At 40.8% G+C, this 21,298-nt stretch overlaps 1 protein-coding gene across 1 annotated transcript; it reads right to left on the reverse strand.

Annotated features, from left to right (window-relative positions):
• Positions 1-6,735: 6,735 nt before the first annotated feature.
• On the reverse strand, positions 6,736-10,317 carry SELE (selectin E). Its single transcript, XM_032192286.1, has 7 exons — positions 10,311-10,317; positions 9,529-9,912; positions 8,662-8,769; positions 8,366-8,539; positions 7,540-7,725; positions 6,898-7,083; positions 6,736-6,797 (listed from the first exon to the last, which is right to left on the reverse strand). Exons 1-7 carry the CDS (start codon positions 10,315-10,317, stop codon positions 6,736-6,738), a joined length of 1,107 nt encoding a protein of 368 aa, XP_032048177.1.
• Positions 10,318-21,298: the final 10,981 nt, after the last annotated feature.

Below are 21,298 nucleotides of genomic sequence, written 5' to 3' on the forward strand. Positions count from 1 at the left end.
CTAACGTCCCAGCAGAAAGGCCTGGCAAAGTCCTGCATGGGTTTGTGCTGTTAACTGTGCATCAAGGTCACTACTTGTTTTTCTTTCTGCTCTCCTCTCCTTTCTGAGCATCTCCATCTCCAAGCTCACTGCTGGTCCAACCACCTGCTTTATGGGATGCATCACTGAGCCCTCCTCCTTCCTTTCAGGACCAGGAATGCTGGTTTCGGGTCTAGCTATGACTGTGCTGGCTCCCAGGTAGTCAGTGCCATCTGCCGGCTACTCTTTCCTTGACTGCTATGAAAACATGGAAAGCTGAATAAGAGAGCAAGCTCCGCAGACTTACTGTTTAACCAGTCCTTCCCCCACACCCTCATATTCGGCTCCTGAAACCACATATCCACAGTGCACATTTAAAAGATGAACGCTTTCAGAAAAGGAGCATTACATTTAAAATGTTTTATTAAATAATGTTACAAATAGAACAATACATATCAAATTCCAAGTCATGCAGATGTTTAATTTATGGTTATAACTTAAACATAACTTACGACTCATTTAAAGTCCTTTAAGAGCTCTATAAATCATACTTGCAATATATATATATATATATACACATACAAATCTGAGACTTCCATTTTATTTGCAAGTTATATGCAGGCATGTAATCTTACAAACATATCTGACATTTTAAAATGGCCTGTGCCCAGATCAGTGATCAGAGACCTACTCAGGAACAGGTGCTTTAAACATTTACTGTTAACAGCACAGAAATACCCACAGTAAAATTCACTCAAATTAAATATTTAAATATACACCTGTATTACAGTAATCCCATGGGGATGAGATCATTTCAGATCTACTTGCTGCATTCAGAAACTGAAGTACCTATTACAAGCACCAACATTCCTAGTGCTATTAGCAAAAAAGTCCACAAGCTTTCTGGGACATGCAGCAGAAACACAAGTAACCGTCCATTTATGTCAGGGACATCACCTTAAACTGATTTCAACAATAAACCAGATCAATGACTTCAAAGCAATTCAACAAATGTTTCTTAATCCCAATTATTTTGTTTCTGCAAGTATATCCCATATGTCTCCAGAGAAGACATCTCCAGCAGTGTAGTAAGTGATGTGAAATAATGCATGTCTTCACCTCACCTAGGTACCTTTGAGCAGAACAGAGGAGAAACCAGCCTCCTCTTTAGGCAGCAGCTTACTATTTGCTCACCATCTGGACAAGAGATGGCAAGCTCCCAGTTATGATAACTACATGACTGAATGCAGACAGTATTTTGCCAGAAGGCCAGAATTTTGCCCTCTGCTTGTTTGTCTTCAATGAAAATACCAGACAGCTTGAGTTCAAAATTTGAGCAATACACAAGGTGAATCATCTTGTCAGCAAGAGGTAAAAACATCTGGACAGCTGCTGATCTGCATGCAGTTTCATTTCCTGAAAACCTGAGACATAAGTAAAGATGGCTTCAATTCCTGCAGAGAGAACAAAATTCCACTATAAATTAGAAAATTGGCATAGATTTGTATTCGCTCTCATGTCAGAGGAATTTTGTATGCAGCAGGCAGCAAAAATGCACAAAAGTGTTCCTAATGTTATATACAGCTAGACAGGCAACTCAGCACAATCATCCTTTAGGAGCTGAATAACCATTTCCAAATAAATTGATCAGCTTCTTTAGGAACTTTTATGCAATACCAAGATGCATATTAGGTACCCCAAAGTGCACATTGTTATTTCTGCAATTGTACAGCAATTAACAGTTCTGATTACTCCTGCAATTAAAAGGAAGACAACTGGGAAGTGTAGCGCTCTTGCATGCTTACCTGAAACACCTGAAGTTAAGCCATCTTGCCAACATGCTGGAAACTGCCTTCAATAGTAAGGCTCTGACAGCTGCTATAAAACAGAAATGAAAAGTACTTTAGCGATAGCTGTTACGTATCAAATGGATTTTAGAAAAGTGATTCCAATGCTTTTCATGCTGATTTTTGAGATACAACTTACCTGGAAGGAGTGAATTTCTTTGCTGCAAGAAGAAAGAAAAACATTATCATTTCAAGATGAAAGCCCTCTCATGAAAACTTTTTTAATTAAAAACTTTACTGTATATTTGATAAAGAAACATTGATCTAGCAACAGAAATCTCATAGGCAGTTATTACTGTGTTGTTATTAGCCCAATCTCAAACTCCCGCTCACTTTTCCTGGCAGTAATTACTGATGAATAGCTGTTTCTTTTCCCACCCCTCTAATTATTTTCTTAAATTATTACTTTAAAAAAAAAAACAAACAACAAACTTTTGGATGTTTAAATGCTCATTGTAAAGCCAAGTGTAGCACATATGTAGGCTTTCTGAAAATAATTTGGTAATTTGTTTAAATGAGCTTTCACTTTTTCAAAAAGCCTTTTGAATCTGGAGGTACCACGCACACACACAAATCAGGAAGGTAAATAAAACAGTCCAATCTCTTACCTTTTTTTCTTAAGTGTCTTGCTAGCCAAAGGAATAATGATGCTGTGGTCAACACAGAGGCACTTGTGGCTGCTATACCCACATAGACATAATTGACTTGTTTGGCATGTTCAGAAGCTGAAAGAAAAAAGTTTCAGTGAGACCAGGACACACGTGAGGTCTTTGAAACCCTGTTTCTTCCTTTTCCTTGTGCTCTTCGGAAGAAACCAGTATTGCTGCTTGTCACTTGCTTGTTCTACCTCTTGCTGAGATAGGGGACATCCTGTGCACAAGATGAAATGCTACATGCCAAAAATTATAATTATCCCACCTGTTGCCAAAGCAATGGCAAGGCAATAGGCTAACTATCCCAGGGCCTGTCTAACCTCCAGCCACAAGCTAAAATTTATGCTCTCACATTCTGGTTCCTGCTGTGGTTTTGTCCTCTTTGAAGAGTTCCACTGAAACCAATGAAATTATTCAAGACTCCAAACTATGCCCAAATAAAGTGGAGTTGAACTCTTAGCATGTTAAGCAAAGACTTTTCATGCAGACCAAGCATGTTCCTACTGAGAACAGGGACAGCTCTTACTGCCTTGGATGGGAAGGCTAAGGCTGAGACTTTTGCCCTGTAAAATTACAGCCTTTCACAGAAAAGCTCTGTGGGTTTCTTGGGTGAACTGCTCAGCTGAAGACTGATCACACCAACTTTACAAATCTATACTTTTTCCACTGAGAAGCAGACTGAAGAATGCAAAATCCCTACAAAGTTATACTTTTCTAGAAAAGCTCCTTATTTATATGCAAATAGCTCAAGATTATAAATACTTTATTATAGAACAAACAAAAACATCCAAAGTCAGGTTAAGGCTTTTGTTGTTTTTAAGAAACCAAGATTCCCCACCTAGACCTTTAAGGAATTTTGTCCTTTATTTTCAAGGAACATATTCAGAGATTTCATTAAACTTTTTTCTTTGTGCACTAGAAGTTCTAACTCACTGGTTGCTGTTATCTTCTCTACCCTTACATATCTCCTTTACTTGACTAGAAACCCAGTGACACTTTTGTGTGTCTATTCATAGATAAAGTACCTTCACATGTGGGCAGACTGGCAGTCCAGTTTCCTGAGCTATTGCATTTCAGAACATGAGAACCACTGAGCTTCCATCCTTCTGAACAAGTGAAGTGGCAGGATGTGTTGTAAGTGAAGTTCCTAGTATCAGGTGAGCAAACCATAGAGCCTTTCTCAGGATGCGTCAGTGCTTCACATTGCACAGCTGAAATGCAGGAAGAAATGGAAATACAGGAAAAAACTGTTAAGAGTCATCTTAAGAAAGTGCCTTTCTTGTCTTTCGCCCTACTCTTTGCACTAGTAAATCTACACTACTTTCAAAGTAATTTGAATTTATGTTGGAAACAATTCACAGAGCCAAGATCACACATTTTTAAGGCAAGGCAGGTCACAGCTGAAAGCATAAGAACTCTGTTACCTCTAACCTCTACTGAGGCCATGATACACCCAACCTAGCACACCCAACCAAGGCTGGAGAGTGACTGAATTTAACCTGGACCCTCAGGGAACAGGACTTCACATTGACAAGAAAATATTTCCCAACCCAGGAATTCTTAACTTTGAATTTTGGGAATGGCTCTGACCACTCTGCTTCTGCCATGCACTGGAGGGGCCCTCCAGAACACAGCCCTCCTGGCAGTCGAAATCACAACAGGAGCAACAGACAAGATCTCAAGGGACATGGTCACAGGTCACAAAACCTGGCCAGGTTACAGCCTCACACCTCACAGCTGTAACATACAAATCCCAAGAGCAGTCAGCACAGATATTTAAGGAATTCAGCATGCTAATGCTGATAGCCTCAAGTGCTCGGGTGCGCAGTAATAACAAAAGGTACCTTCACAGGATGGCTGCTCCCCAGTCCAATCCCCAGAAGATTCACACTGCAGTGTGTCTGGTCCTTTCAGGACAAATCCTTCCTCACAAGTGAACGTGCAGTTGGTACCCCAGGTGACATTCGCAGAGGGATCGGAGCAGGTCACAGAGCCATTAGCAATGGGTGTTAAGGCAGGGCAGGTCACAGCTGAAAGCATAAGAACTCCATTACCTCTAACCTCTACTGAGGCCATGACACTACCTTGCACACCCAACCAGGCTGAAGACTGACTGAATTTAACTTGGACCCTCAGGGAATAGGGTTTCAGCATGATGCACGTTGACAAGAAAATATTTTCCAACCCAGGAATTCTTAACTTTGCATTTTGGGAATGGCTCTGACCACTTTCCTTCTGCTATGCACACAGTGCTGTAGGGGCCCTCCAGAACACAGCCCTCCTGGCAGTCGAAATCACAACAGGCGCGATAGACAAGATCTCAAGGGACATGGTCACAGGTCATAAATCCTGGACAGGTTACAGCCTCACACCTCACAGCTGTAACATCAGGATCCCAAGAGCAGTCGGCACAGATATTTAAGGAACTCAACAGGCTAATGCTGAAAGCCTCAAGAGCTCGGGTACGCAGGAATAACAAAAGGTACCTTCACAGGATGGCTGCTCCTCTGTCCAATTCCCAGAAGATTCACACTGCAGTGTGTCTGGTCCTTTCAGGACAAATCCTTCCTCACAAGTGAACGTGCAGTTGGTACCCCAGGCGACATTCACAGAGGGATCGGAGCAGGTCACAGAGCCATGAGCAATGGATGGAGCAGGGCAGGTCACAGCTGAAAGCATAAGAACTCCATTACCTCTAACCTCTACTGAGGCCATGACACTACCTTGCACACCCAACCAGGCTGAAGACTGACTGAATTTAACCTGGACCCTCAGGGAATAGGATTTCAGTGTGTTGCACATTGACAAAGAAATATTTCCCAACCCAGGAATTCTTAACTTTGCATTTTGGGTATGGCTCTGACCACTTTCCTTCTGCAATGCACTGGAAGGGTCCTCCAGAACACAGCCCTCCTGGCAGTCGAAATCACAACAGGAGCGATAGACAAGATCTCAAGGGACATGGTCACAGGTCATAAAATCTTCTGGCCAGGTTACAGCCTCACACCTCACAGCTGTAACATCAGGATCCCAAGAGCACAGATATTTAAGGAATTCAGCATGCTAATGCTGATAGCCTCAAGTGCTCAGGTGCGCAGGGATAAGGAAAGGTACCTTCACAGGATGGCTGCTCCTCTGTCCAATTCCCAGAAGATTCACACTGCAGTGTGTCTGGTCCTTTCAGGACAAATCCTTCCTCACAAGTGAACGTGCAGTTGGTACCCCAGGCGACATTCGCAGAGGGATCGGAGCAGGTCACAGAGCCATTAGCAATGGGTGTTAAGGCAGGGCAGGTCACAGCTGAAAGCATAAGAACTCTGTTACCTCTAACCTCTAATGAGGCCATGACTCTACCTTGCACACCCAACCCTTCTGAAGACTGACTGAATTTAACTTGGACCCTCAGGGAATAGGATTTCAGTGTGTTGCACATTTACAAAGAAATATTTCCCAACCCAGGAATTCTTAACTTTGCATTTTGGGAATGGCTCTGACTACTGTCCTTCTGCCATGCACTGGAAGGGCCCTCCAGAACACAGCCCTCCTGGCAGTCGAAATCACAACAGGAGCGATAGACAAAATTTCAAGGGACATGGTCACAGGTCCTAAAACCTTCTGGCCAGGTTACAGCCTCACATTTCACAGCTGTAACATAAGGATCCCAAGAGCAGTCAGCACAGATGTCTAAGGAATTCAGCATGCCCCAAGTGCTCGGGTGCGTAGGGATAAGGAAAGGTACCTTCACAGGATGGCTGCTCCTCTGTCCAATTCCCAGAAGATCCACACTGCAATGTGTCTGGTCCTTTCAGGACAAATCCTTCCTCACAAGTGAACGTGCAGTTGGTACCCCAGGTGACATTCGCAGAGGGATCGGAGCAGGTCACAGAGCCATTAGCAATGGGTGTTAAGGCAGGGCAGGTCACAGCTGAAAGCATAAGAACTCCATTACCTCTAACCTCTAATGAGGCCATGATACACCCAACCTTACACACCCTACCCAGGCTGGAGACTGACTGAATTTAACTTCCCTCAGGGAATAGGATTTCAGCATGATGCATGTTGACAAGAAAATATTTCCCAACCCAAGAATTCTTGACTTTTCATTTTGGTAATGGCTCCGACCACTTTCCTTCTGCTATGCACACAGTGCTGGAGGGGCCCTCCAGAACACAGCCCTCCTGGCAGTTGAAATCACAACAGGAGTGATAGACAAGATCTCAAGGGACATGGTAACAGGAAAATAAAGCTTCTGGCCAGGTTACAGCCTCACACCTCACAGCTGTAACATCAGGATCCCAAGAGCACAGATATCTAAGGAATTCAACAGGCTAATGCTGATAGCCTCAAGTGCTCGGGTGCGCAGGAATAACAAAAGATACCTTCACAGGATGGCTGTTCCTCTGTCCAATTCCCAGAAGATTCACACTGCAGTGTGTCTGGTCCTTTCAGGACAAATCCTTCCTCACAAGTGAACGTGCAGTTGGTACCCCAGGTGACATTCGCAGAGGGATCGGAGCAGGTCACAGAGCCATTAGCAATGGGTGTTAAGGCAGGGCAGGTCACAGCTGAAAGCATAAGAACTCCATTACCTCTAACCTCTACTGAGGCCATGACACTACCTTGCACACCCAACCAGGCTGAAGACTGACTGAATTTAACTTGGACCCTCAGGGAATAGGGTTTCAGCATGATGCACGTTGACAAGAAAATATTTTCCAACCCAGGAATTCTTAACTTTGCATTTTGGGAATGGCTCTGACCACTTTCCTTCTGCTATGCACACAGTGCTGTAGGGGCCCTCCAGAACACAGCCCTCCTGGCAGTCGAAATCACAACAGGCGCGATAGACAAGATCTCAAGGGACATGGTCACAGGTCATAAAACCTGGACAGGTTAGAGCCTCACACCTCACAGCTGTAACATCAGGATCCCAAGAGCAGTCGGCACAGATATTTAAGGAAGTCAGCATGCTAATGCTGATAACCTCAAGTGCTCAGGTGCGCAGGGATAAGGAAAGGTACCTTCACAGGATGGCTGCTCCTCTGTCCAATTCCCAGAAGATCCACACTGCAGTGTGTCTGGTCCTTTCAGGACAAATCCTTCCTCACAAGTGAACGTGCAGTTGGTACCCCAGGCGACATTCGCAGAGGGATCGGAGCAGGTCACAGAGCCATTAGCAATGGGTGTTAAGGCAGGGCAGGTCACAGCTGAAAGCATAAAAGACAGCACAGACATTAGTCTGGGACATACTGAAGTGTTTTTACTTTCCTGAAGCTTAGCAACATATCCATTCCAGAGAAGCAGCTTTAGAAAGGAGACTTATTATCCTACCATTTCAGCAAGCAGATAGGAGTTGAAAGATCTCAAAATGGAAGACTGACTGTTTTAAGACAAGGTTGTAAATTCATCTGCAGCTCATGACACCAGCTAGTTACTATCAAAAGTTTTCCCAGTTTGACTGCTGCTTGGTGATGTATGATGCTTTTACTTGCTTCTAACAATAGCTTATTGTATGCCAAACACCTCAAAAAATAGCTAGTCAGGAGTACTTGGCCTGATGTGAACAGTCAGACAAGATCTTCTCCATTCCCTGTTCTCCACTTAAAGACAGAAAAGGTTTTCCTTACTTTGTAGTCTAAACCAAGATTGGGACATTGGTCGCATTATCTCTTTAGGATGAGGGAGACCTGTGTGCTGCAATACAATAGCATCTTCACCAGAGAATTAAAGTAATGGGCCAGAATCTCAGTTTGTATCCACTATGAGCTATGTATATGTATCCACAGAGCTATGTATAACGTGGAAATCCCATCTATCATAGTGTTATAATGTCACTTTTTCATGATGGAAGAGGGGCAGACCACTCCCCATAAAAATTACAGTATACTGGTTCCAATTTAGTCAGCTCATAGCCTTTTTCACACCAAACTGTGCACGGCAAGTTATAGGCAGAGCTCTCCAATGAATGGTTGCACTCAAGATTCCCATGATCAAATTTCGGTACCTCATCACAAGTCTTAACTTCAAAGAAGCACAAGGTACAGTCACTCTCTTTGGCTAACAAGGCAAATAAAGCCAGACAAACTGAGCACTAGTTAGCATGACCATCTCCCCAACTGGAAAGAAGGATGAAACAACCTTACCAAGTTCGCAATTCCTCCCATAGAATCCAGGGTTACATTCGCAGGTGTAATTGTTAAAACCCTCGTTGCATTGCCCATTGCCACTGCAGGTAAACTCATTGCAAGAAGCTGCAAAAAAAAAAAAAAAAAAGAGTCAATCAAATAGAGTCAACAATGGCCACTCCTGAAACTTGGCTGGTGCTTCATTTATCTTTCTGGCACTAAACCAGCACTTTGTACAGCAAAAGAAAATCAGGGAATTTTGCTATATAAGGCTATCCCATCATTTCACAGAATCATTTCAGAAATCAATAGCTTTGACAAACTAGCTCACAGGGAAAGAATTCCACCGGCTGGAAACTCCATGACCACTTGTTCTCAGTTATTAGCAATAATTAAAATGTAAAAGGAACAATATACTATGGGGTTGGCAGAAATCCTCAGAGACATTCTTCATTAACTCACCACAGCTCTGATTTGGCAGATTTCACTTGGCTATTTTTGTGATAGATTTATTTTTTTGACCTCTCTCTACACAAATCTAAACCAGTGTTCTGTAGTTAGCAGAGACAGATGCCTCCAAAAGGACAATTCTCATCTAGCTCAGTCACCTACTTCAGAGTAGGATCACCCATCTTCTGGAAGAGACTGTTTCTCTCCACTGATTATGGAGAGGGTCTAATAACTCCCTTAGAAAAGATGGATGATATTCTGGGAGCTAGAAGGTAGGTGAGATCAATCCAGCTCTTAGAATAAGGTCAACCTCAGCTCTGTAAGGATAAATGTACTGGTGTTTACAGGGTTAGGTAGTTAGTATGTAAGGCCAGGTTAAACAACACTATCTCATCTCCACAAGGGCTCACTGAAAAGGACTTTCTGATATCATACCTCTATAGCACAAGGCGACCTTTTCTTTCGTACACCTCTCATCATTCCATTTGCCATCATCCTTCCCTCTTTTGATGTAGATTTCAACACAGTCCTCGTTTCCATCGCCATTTGGCTCATCTGTAGCCCAGTTTTTATCTTCGTTGTTCAGTGGTTCGTTTGTTGCTACCCAGGTCCAGTTATTATTAATTTTTCTGATTCCAATCCAGTAGTAACCCGGATTGAAGGGTAAGGCTTCATTGAGGTAGCCATTTATGCTCTTATTTTGAATGGCAACCAACTTAGCGTGATGGTTGTGGCACCACTCCTCTGCACCATCAAATGTCTCGTTTGTATTTGAATAAATGTATATCCAACAATTCACCCCCTCCAGTATTGTAAGCCCTGGAACAAAAAGATGGCAAAAAGTTGCTATCAGACTTTTTCCCCTCCTTCTCTAGAATAGGATCCATAAAACTCTACAAGTACTGCACGTTTGTCAATATCTGAAACAGCATACAGTTAGCAGCAATTATTTTATAAATAATTAATCAGCAAGCTTCAAAACAGGTTATGTCACCATCAAGCACAGCAACTTCAGCCTGTGAAACTATGTCTGATCACACAAAGCTCTGCAGACTTCACAGTAAATCATAGTAGCCAATTACATCTTTGACAGGTAAGCAGGGCAACGTCCCATTGCAGCTACCGCTTCCTATGGGAATCCAGTCTCAAGCCAATTAGGTCACATTCAAAAAAAATCTGCTTAATTCTGAGCTTAAACCCAAGCACACTGACATTACCATCCATCTAGTTTTCTGCAGACATACACACTTACCATAAGCAAGAAGAGATAGGAACCACAAGCAAGTCATGTTTCTGAGTTTTGTCTTTTATGCAGATGGCTGGGAAAGATCAAAGGAACACATTTGTATGGAACATACGCTGCTTTTTTACAATACAGTATAAAATATCATTCACTTAATCTCTTCTATATCTAAACGATCTTTCTAAAGAATTAAATAAGACTGCAGTTCTTGGGAGATTAATCACCTAAAACAGTTCTAAACATCAAGATAGTTTTAAAATAGTCTTTTAAAAACTAACAGAATTTTACCTATCCAGTCTTCCTCTAGCTGAGCAATGAAATATAATAAAAGTCCATTTATACTCACAGGTGTAGCTGTATTGGTCAGGTGCTATAGAAATCCTCTATTATTTAGCAGGGACTGCTGGATATTAGTTAAACTGCTGAATATGGACTTGAAGATTCAACTCAAAGCATCCAGACATCCAGACTCTGTGCCCCTTGCCTTTACTACTGCCTTTTATTCTCTCAGCCAGCCTGTCCTTCATAGTACGGGAAATCCCGCATGGAAAAAAAATTCTTGGAAAACCCCAGGATCACACCCTTACAAACTAAGCTTGATGTTTCCCCTTGCCAATCAACCCTCCCACAAAGACTTGCTGTGCTGACAAGCTGCCAAGTGCTGGATTACAGTTTTACTGACAGAAACACACAATTCCGGGATATCAGGAAAGAGCAAGAAGAGTTTGCTGCATGAGTAAGCAGATTCCAGCTTTTCTCCTAGAAAGTTTTACACCCAAGAGGCACCAGCTCTTTGGGCATCTCAGTAAGAAAGGCACTGAAATCAAAAGCTGGTTAACTAGTTTGAGTAAAAGATGAAAATTGCAGCACTGGGTGAGCCCTTCCTTCTGGATCACAGCATGCTGTGCAAAGTTCCCATCTATGGTGGAGTTCACCAGCTCCAGATTTATTAGTGGCCATACAGGGTCTTGTTCACAATATAAATTCAACTGCTGATAACTGTCAAGCACACAGGCTTTGCTTTGACCTAATTATCTAATTATCTAATTGTATGCATGTAGGGTATCTATAGGCTATCTTCTAGGGTAGGCATATAGGGTTATCTATAAGAAGCACATCAACTTCAGCAGATCTTTTCCTCAAAACTAGGACAAGGCGTAGCACATTCTCTTAAAAATCAGCACAACAAGTGCCTTAAGAATGGAAATATATCAACCTCTTTCTAAGTGAGTTATGTTAAGATATGCCTTTCAATACCAGCTGACATCTACCAGCACTCTATTCCACCTGGAGCTGGCGACAGTAAATATTACAGCAGAACAGGTAGGTCAGGTAAAAGCATAAAGCAGTTTCAAGAACTGGCTTTTACTTTTGTTGAAAAAGTAAAACATTTGTGAACACCCATAGCTAGATAAATCTCTGCCCATTCAGAGAAGGCAAAGAGAACAGAGTAAGCAGTATAAAATGGCACCAGTTCATATCAAAATACCAGTTTCCTAGAACTTGCAATGAAGTCCTTGAAAGCCTGTCAAAAACAGCTACCGATTAGAGTGAGAATTAAAAAGAGCATGCTGAATATTTGCAGGGAGAGGCAGGTGTGAACTAGGAAAGCTAGAACCAGACGTGCTGTCAAGAAACTCTGAAAAGTTGAGGTTAACTCCTGGCTATTCTACAGCCACGTTCTGTGACCTCAGGCCTGGGCCAACTTCTTATAACCACCAGACTTCCAGAGACTTACAGTTAGCATCAGGTCAGAACTGATTTCTTTAGCCTCAGCTGCTCATCTGGAAATTGGGAATGAAAACACTTCTTGTCTGCCAACCTGTCTGTCAATGTTCTTCAGACTGTAAACTCTAACAGACTGGTACTTTTAATGCATCTGTACAGTATATCACACAGCAGGGCAAAATTCCATGGGGTTTGTGTTATCCTAACACTATTGTAGTAATAATAATAAGTTTTGATAGAACAGCTATTTTCTTCTCCTAAAATATTAATCAGGTCTTATAGATGTAGACACAGAAGAATTATAGACAATTCCAGAGACGTTCCTGTCCCCTCCAGAGCCAGAAGAGGGAAAAATAATTCACCTCTTCCTGGAGATTCACTTTTTCAAACTGTGTTACAAGCTTCCTACTGGTAAACGCTCAACCTTCTTATGGCAGAGGCTCTGAAGTTGAGTTGAAGAAACTGCATCAGAATCGCTTTACCAGTGGAATCTCCAGAGGAAGGAAGAGAGGTTTTCACAGTTTACAATAGTCTTCCTTCACAAGGACTGTCTGGGACTGAGTGTCTGCAGCAGATAAAGACAAAAAAAAAAAAAAAAACACAATGCAAGCCTAAAAGCAATATGCCTGTAATAACTCCAGCCTAAAAAAAGACTGCCTCTTTTTGTTGGCAGTGTTTCACTGTGCATCACTGACTTGGGGCTCTTTTTGGTTTTTCCCAGGGAATTCTGCCACCCACTGATTATATTTTTAATCTCCTTTTAATGTAATGGAAGACAAATACAAACAAAATTTTCAGAAAAAAAAAAAAGCATGAAAAGCATTTAAAGGCATACAACTCAGAGGTCTAAGTCTCGTTAAATTTAAAGGTACTTAAAAATTTCAACTCCTTTGTTGTTCGGGAAGACTGGGATTTCTGTGAGCTAAAGATCATACTGAAACCTAAGATACACAGGTGTTTCAGGAAAAATGTACCTCTGACACAGTTGTCTAGTTTAAACTGCAGGTATTCAAGCTAGAAATGCTATCCAGCCTGCCTCTTAACTGGTTTCTATATTACAGATTTATTTTCTTTTCATCATTTTTTCACGCTTGCATTTTTTCTTCCTTTGGCAACTAATTCAAGAACACAATAAAGAACTTCATTTCTTGTACTGCACTGAGCTGGTTGCAGTTGTCTGCTCCCAACTTGTCCTAAAAAAATGCTCAACACTTCTTGCTCTTATACACACCAGACCTTCATTTCCACAAGTGAAAGCCTAGCTTCTTCAAAGTGAAGGGGAATACTCCAGATCACCTCATTTCTGTTACAGATAGAAGCGTCTATCAAGGATTATCTAATGACAGCTGATTTTCTAGTAGGAAAGCTTAGCTGATAACCCAGCATGGGACAAAAAGGCAAGGAAAGGCTATATACACATATTAGGAATAAGAGTAACTAAAACCATTTGGGTCTGCTATTTAAAGAGAGAGCCATTGACAGAGAACACAACAAATTTCATTTCTTTCTGTACAGAGAAAGGTTAGCAGATCCTCACTACAATAGTGTTGTGTACTGGGAAAAGAGAACAAGTCAGAGTATGGCAAGACTGGAGTGAAGGCTACATTTGTTGTGTACAATCAAATTAGTGTTCAAGGATCCAACGAAGTTTTCTCCAAACCCTCAGTAATTACCTTAGAGCATGTGGAAAGGTGTCAGATGGCTGGTGAAAAGCAAGTATTGCCTCTCTACACCTGGAAGTTAATTACAAATCAGGTTCTCCACACAAACACCTAGAAAGATACTAGAACTTCACTGGAGAAATATTAAAGAAACCTGAAAAATCAGCAAAAGGATACTAAGATGCGCCAATAATAAATCAATCATATCAATTTTCTTGACAGCTATCTAGCTTTGTTTGTAGTTCAAGGCTACAAAACAAAAACAAGCAGTGTGCTATATATTGCTGTAATCAAAACACTTAATACTGTCCCAAGAGGCATTCTTACAAGCAAGTGACACAGGGCTAGCTGAAATTATCATAAAATGAGCATGCAAGGCATTTAACCACTACTTGAAGGGCAGTTTTTCAAAGACCACTGTCAGTCTCAGGACTGTACAAACGAGCCGTGCAAGGGCTTATGCTGACCTTAACATGACCTAATGTGCACTGGATTGCAAAATATCATCTAAAATACTCAAATTTTGCAGACACCAAGCTTTGAGGAATTGCAAGGGTTCCAAAGGACTAGTGTAGGCTTCAGGATGATTTGATCAGTTACAGACATGATCTGAATAAAATGAGGAAACTCAATAGAAAAAAAAACAAAACAAAACAAAACAAAACAAAACACTATTTTCAAAACAAAACAAAAAAAAAAAATAGCAGCAAACTTGGAAATCACTGGCTAGACAGGAACATTGTAGAAAAAGAACTAGTGTTATAACAGCTCACAAACAACATAAAACAAACTTAACAATTTGTTGTCATTTTTAAAGACAGGAAATGCTGTTCTGGTATGTAACAAGAAGAATGTTTTAAGGCAAATATTGCAATTACTCCATCCAATCTGCCATTGCCAAATCTTAACTGGGGTATTGCACCTGATCTTCCAAACTGCAGTTTTAAGAAGGTACAGGCAGATAATATACAGTCAAATTCTTAGCAAGACAGATGACACGTTTATGACATGAGCAAAGTTTTATTTATTCTCATATAGAAGAGAATTGATGACCATCTCATACACTCCTGATACCCTGCATTCTATTCAAACAAAAAAAGTTTTAAAATTAAATTACTGATTTTATTTCTTACACACATCCTCATTTTGCTTGCTTCCCTGACAACACATGCATACGCTTGCTCACTGTAAAAACTGAAGAGAGTTAACCATTATAACATCTCCAGCCAAAAAAAAAAAAAAAAAAGAATAATAGATTAAAAGTCTACATGATCTTCTACAACCTACAAAGTATTTTAGAGTGCTTAGGAGTAATGCAATGAACATTTCTTTAAGTCCACTGATATATAACAAGTAGTGGTTGGATTAATTTGCCGTGATAAAGTTTTAAAGGAAATTTTTCTAAATGCCAAGGCCATGCAGTGCTAGAACAGCTCTTTGTAGAGACTAGCTTTCCTTTGGAGATTTAAGTCTTGGTTTGAGAAAACTTTGTATCTTTATCAATAGCTTATGGAAACGGGAGGCAATGAGAAATTTTAAATGATTGAAATTCTTAATTGAACTTGCTAGAATAACAAAAATAAGACAAATACAGGATATGGTAAGTTGTTAGATAACATTAGTGTATATCTGTATGTATATACATATAGAAAGAGACAGATGTTTGCCACGTTTTGTTTAAAGAATGGCTCTTTACCTATATTAAAAGATTACACCTGCATTTACACATTTCTAAGTCACTATTTCTTTTAAAAAAATCAGTGAAGCTTTTATGCCAGACAAAAACACTTAAACACCTCTGTGAGTAACCCAGTTCCATCTCTCTAAAGCAGGCATATTTGCCATTCAACTATGAACAAATCTGATAAGTATTTATTTCAAAATAGTTTGTAAAGCAGATATTTCTCCTGTGGCAAAGAGCTGTAAAACCTGAAATTTTGAAGTCACAGAAAAAACTCCAATTTTACCCACAGCAATATTCTGTAGAAGAGGAAGAATAAGAGCCGTAGCCAGCCTTGAAGGGAAAAGGAGTTGTGGAGCCAGTACTGAAGGTGCTTCCTGTTTGGACAGGAGCTTGAAACACTAATTCTTTAAAAATTCGGAGACAAAAGATACAATACACAAGTTTTCCCTGAGGTCTTGATGGGAAAAGATAATTTCCAAAGACATACTCATCCCTCAGCCTCTGTCTCATTAAGTGTGAATAAGGCAGGTAATACAACTGCTACAAAAGCTGGAATTTCTCAGGCTTCCTAAGACAGTCTCCACTCTGTCTGGAGCAAAACCCCAGGAGACAGAAAATCTTATCTCCACTTGTCATTTCAGGAACTCTCCAATGTGACTCACATGCTCAATTTCCTCTAGATAGGCCAAAATTCACATTCAGTAATCTAACTCGAGTCCAGGGATCACTTGCACTGGCAAGGTGTGATTCAGAGCACTGAACATGAAAATACACAAAGGAACAAAGGAAAGTTTGGTGAGTGGCAGCGCCTCCTCACACCTTGAATTAAGATCAAAGTGGGGCTAGGCTTAACTTCTAGAGCTTGATTGCCTGCAGTTGCAGACGGAGCTGACACCACGGCAAGCCTGATTATTTCTAGAGCTCTACTGCTGGATTCCATGGCAGTGGCTCGGAGCCTCACCACCCTCCAAACACATGTAAGGAAGAAAAACTATATGATCTACATGTAAACATTCATTTTACTGCCCAGCTCCATTTCACACTCCCATACTCTCAACAGAGCCTTTAATATCCAAGTCTGAAGTAAAAAAACTAACATTTTTCTCTAAGAAAACAAGGACTCCCCAACCCTTGGTGCACATTATTTCTTTTTTTTCTTTCTTTTCTTCATCAATAGGCATTAACTCGTCCTTTATAATCACATATGACTGCAATTGATAGAGTCTGGTTCTTTATCATCAGAATAGATTACTTTCATAATAAGTGTTGGATCAGTCCGAGCTGAAGGGATTACTATTTATCACCTCTAAACAATACTGGACCTGAAAGCAACATTACTTGAAGTGGTTAAGAGTTCAGTTTATTTGTGTTTCTTCTAAGTGAAGAAAATCCACGTTAGACCAACTGCACAAACTACAGAAAAGAAGATACTCAATCATCAAAACAGAATGAAAGGTTCGGGTTCATACCTACCTAAAAATAAGTTAAGAGTCCAGTTGCTCTATACTCTATAGATTCAAAGACTAAGGTATATCTAAAAGATAAGTCAAAGGAGCTCCATTCTGCCTCCATTAATAAAAATGAGAGCAAATATACTTGCTTAGATGCTTAAAGCAATGGGAATGGAATCCAGAACAAACTTTACAGTATTCTAATAATTTCATCTCCTATTCAGGTTGCAGAATTACCTAGCAATTATACTAAATAAACTCAAGCCACCAATGCTATAGGCTTATATCTGTCTTCTAAGATAGAATTTAATTGTCCTCCCCTGAAATAAACAGTTTACATGCACTCTTGAAGGCATTTCCTAGACTTAAAACAAGCAATCAGAATCCACTCCCATGTATACAAAACTACTTCCTGAACTTGGCACTCACTGAATGCCAGAATTTGGGAAAACAGCTATTCTTTCTCTTACTCCATATGCCAATGTCCCTCCTCTCAAAGGAGAACTATTGCTATAGCTAAACCTGCCCACAGACATGAACATTAGTAAGTCACCACGTGAAATAACCTTTTTTTTTTTTTTTTTTCCAATCAATCCATGCCCAGAATCCTGCTACATTCCCATTCATCTTCGCTTCTTCATTCCAATTTTTACCTCTGATCTAGGTAGCCCCTAACACCACGACTAAGGAGGGACATAGTTTCCCTCTTGGGCACCTCTAGCACTAAACTCATCATTCAAAATATTCTCTTCTCTCTGTTGCATAAATCCAAGTATGAGTTTACCTTGAAGAAAATGAGCTGCAGCTGAAATGCTTTTATAGTCAGGTTGTTATAGGTTATAGAAATTAACTTGGATCAATTAAACAGCTCATTCACACTGATCATCCCTACAGGCCACAAATTAACAGCTGGGATTCTAAGACCATCATCTGCACACTGTGCTTCCATCGTGCCCCCACCACATGCTGCAGGGCATGGGCACTAAGGGCAGGGAGGGACAACTGAAGGACAGAAAGCCCCAAAAGACAAATCCAGCAGATTGTTTTCACAGAGCAAGTGAATTCTACAGGTGGTTGTGTGCTGTTTATCACTGTTCAAAATGGAAAAAACTAACTTAAGGGCATTTAGGAGAACTAGGTGAACAATACCTCCTGGTAGGACACTAGACTGTCCAAACAATAGAAATGTTGCATCAGGTCCCCTCTAAAGAATTATCTTCCCAGGTGCCAAGTAGAAGATTGTGTGTAAGACCAGGGAAGCAGTAGCTAGGAAAGCTCAGAAAGAATGCGAGGGACTCTTTACAATTGGCAGGTAAGCAAAGAAGGTGATCAGGAGTCTTCTGAATACAAATGGATAAAGCTGGTATAAAACCGAAGTGGATACAAACCACTTTTTTGCAAGTAAACGTAGACTGGAAATTAGGAGGGAATTTCTAGCCAGCAGAGCAATGAGGTTAGAGAACAGCCTCCTGTGAGCTGAACAAAAAGCACGAATGTTTTGGTACAGATGTTGTTTCATTTCTGAAAGGGACAGTAACAAGAGCATTATCCATGAAAGTAAAGTAGGAAAGATTCAGCAGACAGCCCATATTCTCCTGCATCCTGGAGGTGGCCTTGGATTCTCCAGTACACAAACCAATACCCCGGCTCCTGCACTGACTACACATACACATATCCAGAAGATGTTAATACAAAGAGAGAATGTCATTATCCTCCATTTGTTCTGGCTTTTGGTGCCAATCTGGGGAGCTGTTAACCAGCAGATGTGAAGAAAACTTTTCATTCAAAGCCTCTTAAAACAATTGGGCCAAGCAGCAAAGCAGACCTGTGGTCCTAAGACGACCACGACACACACAGTGTGCAACAGGATTTCATTTGCATCAGTATCAGGCATTCTTCTGCTCCATGCAAGTGCATGCTCTCATTCCATGATAAAGTATTTGCAAGTACTGCTGAAAGTTACCCTCATTTTATTTTCTCTCTCATGTGAGAGTTACATGCAATGGAAATCACCTACTTCAAAATTCTTCTTAATACTTTCCTGTAATACAACAACAGGCCAAACATATCCTTGCATCTTGTGCCCTACTGTCAAAGACCTCAATAAAAGGAAAAATTTATAAAGCTGGAGTCCAAACTGATTGCTTCCCTTTTCCTGATTCTGGTAACCTGGATTTGCCTAATGGCTTGAGAGAAGCCCATGATAAGCTCCTTGGTTTCACTGCAACACAATGTACGCTTAGCACATTTGTATAACACTAATGCTTCTTGTCTAGTCAGTTACCATTCAGAGGCTGAAGACCAAAATAAACAAGGCTGTTTTGTCATTAAAATACTCCTGGCTAACAGGGCTGTGTTTGTTTAGGTGTTTTTTATTTTATTTTATTTTTTTCCTATTTGAATGAAATGCTACATTTGATATTAAAATGTAATTTACTGTCTTGCTTTTAAGATGTGCAAGTTAACTAGGATAGTCTGGGTGCTACTGAAAGCAAGCTAGAAATAACAGGTTTGAGACCTACACAAAAAATGGATCCTCTTTTTTTTTTTTTTTTTCTTTTTGGCAGGATAAACCAGTGTCATTTGAACTCCACATTTCTGCAGCCAGGTGGCTTCTGCTACCTGAACCAGTTCCATTACAGCTGACTTAAACATCTCCACATACAACTGCAGTACAGCCATCTCTTCCCCATCCCTCACATCAATTCTCATTGATAAAGCAAGAAATACTTGTCAATTTTTAATAACAGTTTCTCAAAAGTTCCACTCAAAGACAAATCATCTTTTACTACAGATAAGAAAGCCTCATAAGCCTGTATGTATGCTAGTTGCATTCATTTTACCCAACATTTATCCTGTACTTTCTTCAAAACACATTTAAGACACTTTCTTTTGTTGTTTGCTCTTTTGAGCAGGTCTTTAGCGCATTCTTCTGCTGTTAGGTTCGATAGGGGCACATAAATGGATACCTTAAAATTTTTTTTGAGAACTCATATCTGTTTTCAAACTACCATTTAACGCACACATGTAACAATCTAGCTAAGGAATATAAAGACTTGAGATAAAGTTGCTGTATTGGATGTGTTAAGCTGGTGAACACACCAGCGCAAAGTTGAGGGTGCTGCATCCACCAGTGGTAAACTCCTCCACGGTTCCTTGAAGACTGCTTGTCCACGTCAGTGGTAGAAGAAAATATTAAGCTGTGGACAAAAGATTCAGAAAGAGTGCTCAGTAACCATCCATGTTTCCTGAACAAAGCAATTTTCCCTTGGGGCAGCTGGGGAAGAAAAATGATTCTAGAGAGTTACTATAGAAAGACACAAACATTGCAGCCTTTGTGGCACCACAAAGCCCAGCAGGAGTGCCATTAAGTGTGACAAGAATGTGTTTGTCCTTTGCCATTAGTTTCCATCGTGAAATATTTCACTCAATATGCAGGAACCCAATCCCTCAGCAGGAACGCTACCAGTGTCCCTATTGTCTACCTGTTCAGCTTTTACACCATACTCATGAAACACAGTATTTTTTATTTTTCCCCATCTCTGCATGTGCTGGAATATATAACCAACCTTAACCAAGTTCAGATGTAGTAGTTGAACCAGTAAATTGGCTTGGATATCCCAGATTCAGTAGGATGACAGCGTAACCTCACGTGCTGTCACACTAAGACATAATCAACTACCGCAACATACACCGCAATATGGGCCCAAATCAAGCCAGCATGTGAAGAGGTGAATTTTACAGGGGTTTGGAGACAACAGGAAAGACATACACAGGAACAGCCTCACTTTACAGTCATTTGGGTCCAATCCAAGGCCTGCAAACCATAATGGAAAACAAGCCAGCATGTAACCCAGATGAGAAAGAGTGTTGGCAACATTTGCTCTTATGGTCTGGCTAGAGCTAAACACAAAAAATACCCATTACACTACCTTAATTATTGCCGCACTGGTTTACTGTAATCTAGTTTGAGATGTTTATTATTTTTTTTTCCTCAGAACAATGGTTTTATGACAAGAGAGTAAAGACACATGTCACTTAGCCAAATAAATAAGAACAAAGTCTTCACTTTTCAGAAAAGAGTGCCGAACTCTGTGCCACAATTAGTTATGAGCACACCCACCCCGAAAGGAAAGTCCCTCTCTGCAGGAGTCAGGCTGTCTCTGGTCTGAGACCCCTGTTGCCCCATGCCATCCTCTGTTTACTCCTGAGGCCCACAAAGTGACGCACTAAAAATTACCGCCAACAACAGGGGGGTTTTGTTGTTGGCCTGGACGCCAGCAGGAAGCTGTGGTACCCCAGCAGGGCATAGGAAACTACTTTTGGACAAGGAGGGTGCTTTCAGAGGCAAAACCATTAACAAGCACATAACAAAGGTCAGTTTTGCCTGTTACTACTCAAACGCACGTCAGGTCAAGGCCAGATGCCCATTCTCTTT

The sequence above is a fragment of the Aythya fuligula genome, chromosome 8 (assembly GCF_009819795.1).
Source record: "Aythya fuligula isolate bAytFul2 chromosome 8, bAytFul2.pri, whole genome shotgun sequence".
NCBI classification, from domain to species: domain Eukaryota; kingdom Metazoa; phylum Chordata; class Aves; order Anseriformes; family Anatidae; genus Aythya; species Aythya fuligula.